The 12,329-nt window shown below is 40.9% G+C and overlaps 1 protein-coding gene across 1 annotated transcript in view; it reads right to left on the bottom strand.

The window, feature by feature from the left end:
- LOC143340181 (cadherin-7-like) overlaps window positions 1-12,329 on the bottom strand; it is a 100,059-nt gene that overhangs the window by 43,746 nt on the left and 43,984 nt on the right. The window contains exon 4 of the mRNA XM_076761839.1: window positions 2,409-2,528. Within this exon, the coding sequence (XP_076617954.1) occupies window positions 2,409-2,528 (120 nt within the window). The remainder of the gene's footprint in view (window positions 1-2,408; window positions 2,529-12,329) is intronic.

Raw genomic sequence — 12,329 nt, 5'->3', positions numbered from 1 at the left:
CCACAGTAGTTTTAGCTTCTAAGAAAATCAAAGATTTACAGCCTCAGAGAAGTCCCAGTGGAACTGTTGGAGCTTAAAGAGTATCCATGAGGAACTTATTCATTTAGAGTGTATAAAACATGTAAATGTTCACCCCAAAACACGGAAACATGGAAATGTTCCCTAATGAAAGCTTCAGCAGGAGGCTTCATTAGTCAAAGGTCTCCAGAAAGTGAAAAACAACATAGAAATCCTGTGATACTGTGCAGACTTCACAGTTAAGCGTGCTGAAATGTTGATGTTCATATCTTTTCTTCCTCAGACACCACATCCATAACGCCAACACAGTGCAAAGTCATTTCCTTTCTTGTGATGTACATTCATTTTTCTGGAATGCTCTATTTCCTTCCAGTGGTTAGGCTTATTGAATGTTTACAGTGAACCTCACAGGTCACAGAGGAATTATTGTTGTCGAGCTTCCCTCCTATTTCTGTGTCTGCCTGAGTGTGAAAAATAAACGACATAAATCCCCGCATTGCAGTGGCTTTCACCAGTTCATGAATTAGAACGACATTCATAAAATCCCAGCGTGTATGTATGTGTTGCTCGCCGAGCAGAGGATGGAGCCTAATATTATGGGATGGCCCATATTTTTCTGTTCTCTTGCAAGAGAAGTGTGCATGAAGTAGCCGAGCCCGGGCAGGGCAGCGGCTAATGAGCCAGCTATGAAGAGTGCCTCGGCACCTCTCAGGATAAAACGGCCCCCAAGTCAACAAACTACCTCACATCTTACTTTGCTGTTTATTTCAACTCTTTTTCTCAGGCTTTTTTTAACCGTTTCCTAATTTGATCGCTGTTATCTTTATTGCGCCGAGCGATGATAGAATTTGGATGTCAGCTGCTTTCTTGGAAACTCGGTGCTTTAGCTTGTTGATTGCAAAATAAAAGTGTCACTGGTGTTTTTACCGACAGCATCGCGGCACTGAAGTCTGGTGGATTCCAGTATGAGCGACGCTTACAGCCGCACGGTGCAACTTTTGACATAACTCCGGGGTTTGGCCGCTACAGTCTGACTTGATCCGGTATGAACACGGGCTTATATGTTAGCTACAGTTAGCAAACCTTACACAGACATTGCTGTGCAGCTGATATAACTGACTTCATGGCTCTTTTCTGCTTGAGGTACTGTTGAACTACATTATATAATGTCTCAGACAATCATTTCAAAGGTTTTACCATTCAGGTTAAACAAGAAGTACACATTTAGACACATTTCTGAAGGCCTTCCGCTGGCCCTCAATCAGCTCGCATTAATTACGATGTTTTTAAAGCTACCAACTCACCAGAGTGTTGGGAAGTACACTGTGGCCACTTTATTAGGTACAACTGCACATTCTAATTCAATCCAGCTGTTGTGCCATAAAACTGGTTTTATAAAACCTGCAATGTTCAGTCTTTTGACACTAGCATAGAGGTGTTCATTAGATTTTATCATTGAGGTCATGGTGATGTACTGGATGAATAAATGTTGTATTTAGAGGCGCTTCTAATATTCTGCTCTCCTTATGGACAAAAGAGTTAGAGAACTTTTAATATAAAGTACTCCAGTACAACACCACCTTTAACTATGACCTCGGCAGTGAACATATAATTGAATTTACACATTTCTGATAACAAAAACTGAACATTATGAGCTTCGTAATGGTATAATTAATGGCAGAGCTGTTGTATTGAATTAATAGACTGTGCAGGTGTTCCAAATAAAGTGGCACTAAGTATAAAGAAAAATGAAATGTGGCTATTACTGCCACTTGGGGCCACAGTGACTGCAATTCAACTTGTGTAAACCTTGAAAGCTTATTATAGATGACTGTCTTTAACATTGAATACTAAGGACTAAATAAAAAAAGATATACTTTGAAACAAAAAAAAACAGCCTAGCTCACTAACATACACGGTAATACAATAATTACGTGTCATGATAATAACGTAATTCCAACGATTAGTAATCTGTCGAGCTACAGACAGCAGTCAACAAGCCAGCGTCAGCTCATAGTTTTTGTGTCCAGACAGGAGACTGTTGTGGAGCTTCCTGAGCTTCAGACACAGATGAAACAGATTACAGTGTCAGCATGTAAGTCTCGACCTCACCTGCATGCTGTTATTGGCTGGAGGCTATACACACCTGCCCAAAGGTTGCAGCCCAGAAACATCCTCAGCAAAATAAGAAGAAAATACAGGCAGAGGGTAGAATAACACACACACACTTCTAGTGGGGCAAAAGGGATGATTGAGATGGATTACTTTAGTGTGAGGCTGTACATCGTTTTTTTAGGAAAACCCTGCATAAAATGCCTTTAAATGACACGCAGCGGCCGTATCTGTGCATTAAATCTCCCTCGCTGCCGTCTGACATATGTCGCACCAACCTGTCTTGGGCTCCACGGAGAAGTAGGGCTGTCCGTGGATGATGCTGTACACCACCCTGGCGCTGTTCCCGTACGTTGGGTCATCCGCATCAGTGGCTGCCACTTGCACCACCATTGTTCCTGTAGGCAGACAGCCCTTCATTAGTTTCCAAGACAACATCCAGAAGACAAGTCAAACAGAGCTAAATGTGGAAACAGTCATCATATCAACAGAGTGTGTGACCGATTCTACTTGAAGGCGTGGGAGGGTGGAAGCAATGAAAATGTAACTTCTGAGGCGATAAATAATCTCATTAGACATTAGTCATGACACTGTCTTCCTTTGTTGGGACCGGTGTTTACCTAAACTTTGAGTTTCATTTTTATAGAAAATGCCCGAGTTTAAAGCAGTTTTTCACAGAAACCTTCAGCAGCACCAAAAGACGTGACGTGCTGTGTACTAGCTCTCGGCCTCAGAAGCTGTGAAACAAACAACACTTCCCGTTGTTGCCATCATTTGCAGGGATGCTGCAGCCGGATTAAAGTGTAACTCCTAGCCTTTAGTGATCATTTCTTCGCCATTGTTTCCATTTGCCTCCTGCAGATCAGTTAGGAGCATCTTTTCCGGTAACTTCAATCTGTTGATTCTAACTCAGCAGCCAAATGGGCTCTGCCACCAATCTGTGCTGTGTGAAGGGAGGCATTTCACCACCACCAAAAAAGAAGAAGAAGCTCAATTATTATGCATCTCATGTCATCCTGATCTGAAAAAACGCTAAGTTTTGTTTGGTTTTAGAAGAGTCAAAGAGTTTGAATTTGTCCTCCAGCGATGTCACAGGAGGACACTGCATCTTTGTGGTGCACTAATTAGGGCTCAATAAAACTCTGTAGATTAAAGAATTTTATAACACAAAGTTCTGGAGAAAGATACAGTTGGGAAAACATTTTTTTCCTTCAATTTTCCACTTTTTTGAATTTACTCTCACTATTTTATTTTCCAGTTAAAGTCTGTGTTAACATGCACAGATGGTAACCCACCCAGTTACTGATTTAGGGTCCACAAACTGCCGCTGTTGATCTGCAGAGGAGAAAAATGTGACCATGAAAACAAAATGATATGTGAAGGCGAGAGGCAGGATAGCGGTTTTGTTGCACAAACATCTCAAGTGTTGTTTGTTTATGATGCTCTGTCAAATTCTGGCGCTAGCACACAGTGAAAGGCAGATCTCCTTGTTTAATTAAGTATTCCATTTCTGTTTGGATGAATTGTTCTGCTCATAGTACAGTGAAAGGCTTTCTTTTCTGGAAAACTGAATTAACCAAAACAATGCAAGTTATCTATCAAAAAACAGATATACTGAGCCTGAATCCTGATAACATGTGAAATAGAATCCCTTAATCACCAGAAATGAATCCTTAATTCACCCCTGAACACATACACCCACAGTAACACCTTAATTATGAATACAGATACTTCACGTTAGCCTTAATTTCTAAATAATTAATCACTTTCTTTTTAAGGAGAAAACCCCTTATAAAGCACCCTATTTCAAAAAGCCCTCAACTGACAGATAATGTATACTTTAAGGGGTTTTAGGCATTTCCTTTAATTTACACATTAATTTGAAATATTTGACAAATCCCTTAATTATCGTTTCATGGTGTTATTAAGATATATAAGAGGTTCATAGAAGGCAAAAACTAATCTAGGCATTGGATTAACACCTTAACACCTTAATTTGAAAACCCCTCATTTAATAAATCATGCCGATTTCAAAGGGTGATTTTCACCTTAATTTACATGTAAATTTGCTGCTGCTAACGCTCACACGAATGTGATATCTACTCGCTATTCCAACTCCCTGTCCTACACATCAAATCCACATAGCAACACCTGTCATTTCATTGACCCGTCAATAGTCCAATCACAGAGAGGTTTTAGCTCTCTTTTCTCATTGGTCACTTCTTCTCTGGTCAGTGAGGGAGTTGAGCTAATTTGGCTCCTGGTTCCCAAATAAAAGCCCCATTCATTGTCCCCATAGACGATTTTATGTGACTCATGTGGATCAAAGTTTGAGGTTCAGCTTTACTGCCATTATGCAAGACAGGACTGCAAGTTCATGTGGTAACACACACATCTGTTAGCCACAATGCTAACTTAACACCATCCACTCACCTGTACCTGTACTCCACCACCAACCATCTAGCTATGTAGTCTCAACCTGTACAACTCTGTTGAACTTCAGTTTCAAGACGGTTGCTAAACACTGTTGTATGGTGGCCTGTAAGAGCCACGATCGCACGACCAACAAACAAACAAACAAAAACTAGCTCATGCTAAAGTGCTGTGAATGCGGGAGCTAATGAAAAAACGTAAAAAAAACGAGTAAATGTGTCATTACAACTTTAACATTTTCACATTTTTAGAAAAACCGGGAGATACATTATGTAGGTACTTAGAATTAGACATACTATGTAGGAAACCGTAACATCATCTACTTGGTTAAAAGCGCCATCTGCTGGCTGTTTACTCTAGGTGTAAGAACTGCTGAACCAACACAAAACACATGTTGAATAAATATACGATAACACTGTTTCATTTTGCAAGACAGATTAATTAAGCATGATTACTCAGTGTTTTGTTAGCAGTCAGTCAGCATAACATTAGCTAGCCATATTATTACGTCCCTTCAGTTTTGTAATATGTTGCTCCTTTGCTATCTAGTACGCTATCCTCCAAAAATGGCGGCGCTGCACCAGAATGCTCTGTGATTCCCATTCCCAACTTAACCAGTTAGCAACGGCGGTTTGATTGAGAGCGAAGGAATCTGACGTTCAGAAAATGTTACGTTTCATGTTGGACTGTCATTCAGTGAAGAAATGATTGCCATATAGTTCACCATATCACCATAGTCTGTGGATAAAACACATTATGTTGTGGAGTTTTTGCTGATAAAACTCAAGATATAAAGTCTGATTTCATGTTAGTGCCCCGTCGTGCCCCACAAATCCCCCAAACTTCCTCCCATCTTACAAGAAGGAAATTTGTTTTCAAACTTGACTGTAAACTCTGCTGACAACTGACAACTGTTGTTTCTGCGTGCAGTACTGTATTGTCCTCTCCCACTCTTCCTCCGAGGCAGAAGAAGAAGACATCAGACATGACTCCTTGTGCATTTCTTTTTAAATGTACCAACAGAACGTGGCTGATGTGACTTGAGCTGACAGCCGTGGCGTGGAAGGTAATGCAGAAAAGCGTTTGAAGATTTCACAGAGAAAACATAATCAGCGACAATCACTGCCAATCAATTTCAATAGGTCATTCATTATGGTATAAATGAGCCTCGTGGCTCCAACTGGGCTCATTTATTGGTTACGGAGTCTTTTTCAGGCAAAGTAATTTCACGTCAAAGAATTGATATCCATCCGATAATAGAGAGGAAAAGCCAACAACCATTACGATTCAGGCTATTTTTTGCTGTTAGACTGTACGTCAGGGTTGGTCTTAAAGCTGACGCCTACTACACACTCGGCAGCGATGAAATCATCAACAATAGGCGTTGTTCAAATGACCTTGAAAATAAAAAGGCACCATCTCCCCACATCCAGTGAAAAACCAAATGTGAGCGAGCGTTTTCAGTTGTTGGCCATAAATTATGGAGTAGTTTTCCACCAACAGCTAGATCGTCTCCCTCCATTGATACGTTTAAAACCCACCTGAGGACCCATCTGTTTTCTTTAGCCTCTTAATTGTCACCATGAAGACATGCCGTAACAAACTCGCAATGCTGTTTGTCTTATGATTCTCAGCTTCACGTCTGTGCTTTCATTTGATCATCCCTGTGTTTCTGCTGAAACCTAATCATCAATCGAATAATCCCACCATTTAATCTCTCTGTAAAGCACTTCAACCAGCGTTTGTTGTTTTTAAGTGTGCTCTATAAATAAATTGACTTGACTTGACATTTCCCATGAGTGCGCCTCTTCCAGTTGGTCAGATTAACGGCCGGTTTATGCTGGAGTATTTCACTTTAATTGCTGGCTGCACACATCTGGCCGAGCTTGAGCCTATATTGTAGCATGTGACAGAAAGTGCTGTCTTACAAGTTGGTGATTCTTTATTTTGGAGAAAACATCCTAATAAAGATCTCACTTTCTAACATGAGATGTATTTTACAGGCTTTTACAGAATGAAGTGATCATGGAAATTGAAGATTAGAGTCCTCCATTCTGCTCATAAAGCAGAATTAACAGGCTCTGGCCCTGGATGTGGACGATATAACGGAGAGGGAAAAAAAAGCTCGGTGAAGCTGGAGAAGTTATCACCAAGCCGGTTGTAGAAGGACACCCAGATTATATCATCACCTCTTAGTCATGACAGGTTATATTACAGGTAGTTTAAAACACCAAGGTCAAAGGATGACTGTATGAAAGAGAACTCAGGCAACGTCTAAATCTCTATTACAGGTTGATAGTTAAAATCACTTCTCACAGCGCTTGGCAGACCAGGCTGTAAATTAACATTCAATATGGACTCAGATAGAGCACAGCTTTCAAAGGCTTTTTCTTTTTTTAGCTTCTTCCTCTGGTTGTTTGCCCTGTGAATCCAACAAACATCCGTATTGTCAGAATGAGAGGTAATACCAGCAGGGTGAGCTGCATGTCAAAATAAAACACCCTGAGCAGATTCTTTCTGCTCCACAGGGCTGTCATCTGCTACTCAATTTGCCCTGTCTGTGTCCCTTCAATATTTGTCCATCCTCATTGACGTGATGGATCCGATCTCCACATTTTGTTTTATTTATTCCCCCGCAGCTGCGTACAAAACAGGTTTCCTCATCAATTCTGCATCTTGGGTGAGCAACTGTCATCTGCCAGTAATGAAAATAAATGTGGCATGCTTAATCTGAAGGGGAGACAGGTATTCTTCAGCCACTTGGATATACAGGCTGCGCCCAACTGTCAAGAACAATATTCCTTCCTGAGTGCACACTTATGATGCAAATTCGTTAGCTATTTGTATTGTGGGATGTGACCCAGAATGCGACTTATAACTTTTTTTATTAATACAAACTGCATCTGTTTTCAAACGAAGGGCCATCGTCTGTATGCAGAAACGCAAATATATTTTCATGTGACTGGAGGAGAAACCAAATCTGTGAGCTGGAAATTTGATTGCAACATACAGACATTAGAAAAACAATATTAAAAATATTAAAACCCTTTGTTTAAGCCCAGGAATTCAGCAATGCCTTCATGAGTATTCAAAGCTGGCAGCATTGATTAGGTTGATTATATTCATGCACATTCACACCTGCGCCCCACTGTTTCACATAAGCAGCTTACTGCGTAGAGTTCAATTCACAGGTTTTTGGGGGTTTTTGCATTCGATGAGTGAAAATGAATTACAGCACTTTTAAAGAAAGTTACTAACTGCCTGCTGTTTTCTATACTTAATATTTCTTACATTCAAGATACACGTAGGTACACCTGCACAACCCAATGCAATCCAACACAGCTGTTCGGCCATAAAGTTGTCTTTTATAACGCCTGTAACGTTTTACACACCGTCGTCACTGTTAATTCAATTATATGTTTATCACAGACCTCAGAGTAAGTGATAGTGTCGGACAGGACTGCATTATATTCAGAGGTATTTCTAATATTCTGCCCCTCCTCATGCTTGAAAATGGGAAGGACAAAATATTAGAAACACCTGATCTCAGTAACAAATGTGTATTTCTGACCACAGCTGTGTTTCCATCGCATCGTCACAAAAAGAGAAAATTCAAAGTAGATGTGTTTCTTTTAACTGGTTTAGAGGAAATAAACAAGGCTACCCAAAGCGCAATACAGAGGCAATGTTTCACATGGCTGTAATAAAAAAAAAAGTAGATTTTGTGAACAGGAAACAAAACCAGATGTTTGCCAACCACCAAAAATGTAGAAGAAGAAGAAACAAAAGCATTGCCTTGGCCATCGACCAGTAGTCTTCACAAAGTTTACGACAGCAGAAACAGCTGCTTCCTCTTCTCTCTCAGAGCAGACACAGCTAATATTTGCTGTTTCCACCAACCTTTTTCTGATATGATACTTCAAAATGTGCATAAAAGTGCACTGATGTTGATGGAAACACAGCTGATGTCAACAAAAACCAATCAAAGGTCCATGTTATGGGAGGGCTGCTGTACTAGATTGCATTAGATTGCTAGAGTGTACAAGTGTATCTAATAAAGTGGCCACTATGTATATTTCAAACCCACAAAGCAGAGGAGAACCGACATGACACCAAATCTTCACCTGCGATGAAAAAAAAAAATAATTTGGATCGACTTTCCCTAAGCCGGAACACCTTTTTCATTTCCAGAATTAAATGACTATCCCATCCTTGATCCGCTCTCATGAATTAGACAGGAACAATGACAGCTGGATATAGGACTGGTGAGTAGTAAATTCAAGGGCTGTGGCCTTGGGTTGACATTACATTCTCTATGCTTGTAATGAGCCCTCAAACTGCTCCTTTGGCCCTTCGCTGTGCAGAGGGAGAGAGCCGAGGCTCGCGATTGTCACACCTCCGACTGTCCTCAAGCCCTCGTCTTTTATTTGACATCCCTGTCGTGATTAAGACAAAAGCCTTCAGAGAACCTCGGGCCGTAAGGTCTCCACATGTACGGACGAGCACTGCCTCTAATTACTTTAATTAATTAAATTCATGATTTCCTCTAAATTGAACCCATTCATCAGCTGTGCAGAGCTGTGACCATTAATGATTTAAAGACATCTATAAAGGAATTATTGCGGACAAGAGGTGCTTGGCCCTTCCCTGTTCTTTACTACACTGATAATTGCTTTGAGTAGATATTTACAAAGACAGGCGACGCATTATTCTCCTGTTGTTCTCTCAACTTGAGATGAAGACCTTCACAGGAACTGGCAGAGTAAATAAAGTGGCCAGGGTGACCCTGCGTCTCGGCGCTCGTCGTGTGAACGCATCCTCCTCTGTGGTTGATGTACCGAGTTGCTGTCTTATCTCGGGTTGGACACGAGACTCCAAGCCCTTGTACTCTAATCCTCTGGTTCCTTAAGCCTGAGCTCTGTACCCCCCGTTGACAGTCGGCTGTGTAATCCTTCAGAGATCTCCGTGCCTGTGTAGTAAGCAAAGCACTGCTTCTCTTGGAACGACTCCCACTGCCGCTGTTTGCCAGCTGAAATTTTTCATTTTGACTTTGAAGTTTCTAAAAGAGCCATATACACCTTTGTTTCCACTCACTTCCATCTGTAAGGCCACGCATGTTTGAGGTATCGAGGTGAAGCCGATGCACGCGATGAGCTTTTCAGTTCTTAGTGTTTATCGGTGTGAGGAAGTGCGATGAGCTTTCTTTTGCCATGCTGGTGAAACCCTGAAATTTAAAGTGGCAATAATCAACTCTGCAGTGCTACAGGGCTTCAGAGCTTCAGGTGACTCCCAACTCGACAAATACAGCGGTCAAGTTAGCCAATAATAAACAAAGGCAAAGGCAACAAAACTACTTGATTGGGTTTAGGAAAACATTGTGGTTTGGGTTAAATAAGTACATTACTGATGCACACTAACTCATGCATGCTAATGTAACCTCACTCACATACGAATTATGCATGTAAATACAATTTTAGGAAGACGGCTGTACGGCAACATCACAGATTTTGGGTTTTGCTTGAGTATATTAACACAAGTCTTCTGCCATATAGCGTTTACCCTACAGACTGGTACCAGGATATGATGAAAGTTTAATAAAGTGAGTATTTAATTCACTAACTCAAAAAAAAGGGGGGGGGGGGGGGGTATAGTCTTAAATTAGTGATGATGCCTGTGGTGCCATATCTCGCTGCTACTTCTTCCACTTCTGATAATTTCGACACTGTGAGTGGACTGACCGCTCGGTCCACTTCTGACAATGATTCAGACTGAAGTGCCCAAATGAATCCATGTTCATGCACAGGTTCAATATCAAACGTGTAGAGTTATTTTCCTCTCAGATAATGCACAGTGTCCTTGCGTTTGACTAAAAGTTCCACATTAAATGTCTGCTATTCATAATCAACAACAGCTGAAGCTTGAACATTTATCATATTTAGATTTTTGAACTCATATTAAAAGGCAGCATGACCTTTTTCTGTCACTTGACATCTGAGTTCATCTCTGTCTCCATCCTGTCAGTAAGGGCTCAAATGTGATTAGGCCACAGCTCCCAGCATGCCTGGGAGCGCCGAGGGAACCCCTGGGAGGAGCTGGAGGAAGTTCAGGATGCCTGTCCTGCTCTGTTAAATGGATGGATAGAAACGTCTCTGAAATACATTTTCAGAGACATTTTCAGCAGAGAGGTACCTGTAAATACCGGCTAGCATGAACTCCGAGCCTAATTTGTGGAAAACATGCCTTTGGCCTTCGAGACTGATTCAGACCTTAAGTCTGCTTGAGTCCGTTTTGCGTCACTCATCAACATTTCTGAGCCTAGAGGTCTTTGTTGGCATATGTGTGGTGATAATATGTAAATGAAGGTACATCAGAGTTAAAAACACTGCGAAACGGCACACTGATGGCATTTTATGCTCTGCACCACCCATTTCTTAGAGTTTTAGTAGCATTAATGTAAACCTGGAAATTCATACTAAGAAAGAAGAAACAAACCCTCAAAAAAATAACCTTAACCAGCTTTGGTAAACTGATGAAATGTTTTAAGTGCTATGCTAAGTTCCATATAAAGAGCACATGCATCAGGGGTTATCAATATGGACGTCTCTCTCTCTCTCTCTCTGGCTCCAGCTGTGTCTCTTATACACCTGCTACTTCGAAAAGCCTCAGGATGTTGTTGTGGCTCATTTGCATTTACTCGCATTTTGAGCTCGAGCGTGACCTGTTCAAAACCTTGGAGGAAATCTTGACCATGCAGCAAGAAGCAGCCAGTTAAAGACAGGGCCTGATATGATGGCCCCCTCCAGGACCGCATTTAAAACAGACAGATAAAAGAAATATCTGCAGTAATGAATGCTAATGTGATCAACAGAATATGAACTGCGAGTCCTTACGACGACCAACACCTGTATAATGTTTTTGGCCATGCTTGCAGAGTGGTGGTGGTTGGCGCACCACTTTTCAACACTTCAAACTGAAGTATTTGATGGATTGCCGTGAAAGTTTGTACAAACCTTCATGGTCCCTAGAGGATGAATCACAATGACCCTGGTAATCCTTTGATTGTTACTCTAGTGGCATCACTTCACATTTGAGTGAAATGTCTCAACACCTGTAGGACTATAAAACTATCAGTCTGAATATTAATGCACAAAAAATTAGCCATCATTGTATATGAATATATAACAAATCCACATGTGAAAAATAAGGTTCACACATGTGCCTCAGATGCTCACAAAATGTTTCTTGTTTTATATAAATATAGTAGAATTTCACAAAAATACCTATTTCTGTGAGCATTCATTAATACTGAGACTGATCTGACTTCGTAGATTACTACTTTATTTTGTACGGACATTCATGGTCCCCTCAGGACAATCTGCTATGACTGTGGTGATCATCTCTGCTGTACTTTGTGTTTCCTCCCAGTGAGCAACTGGTGGCATGCTAACATGGTAAAATAAACCAGTGACTACCATCAGACATTAGTGTAACCTCACAGAGCTGCTAGCATGGCTGCAAACCCTTACTCTTAATTATTTTACAGCGTATGAGTACTTTGAAGGACACTTGATAGACGATAGACAACAAATGTCTGAGAGGTGAACAATGGTGCACCCAAGTGCTGTAAATTACACATTTTGTCTATATCAAATGAATTACGCTGGACACTCTAATGACTCCAACGGTGCTGACGATGTCCACAACCATCTCAGTGTTCTAAGACTTTATTTTTCTGACTTCACCCACAACATGAACCCTACAGACCT

This window comes from Chaetodon auriga, chromosome 21 (genome assembly GCF_051107435.1).
Source record: "Chaetodon auriga isolate fChaAug3 chromosome 21, fChaAug3.hap1, whole genome shotgun sequence".
Lineage (NCBI taxonomy): Eukaryota > Metazoa > Chordata > Actinopteri > Chaetodontiformes > Chaetodontidae > Chaetodon > Chaetodon auriga.
This window is presented reverse-complemented; position numbering and strand designations above follow the sequence as displayed.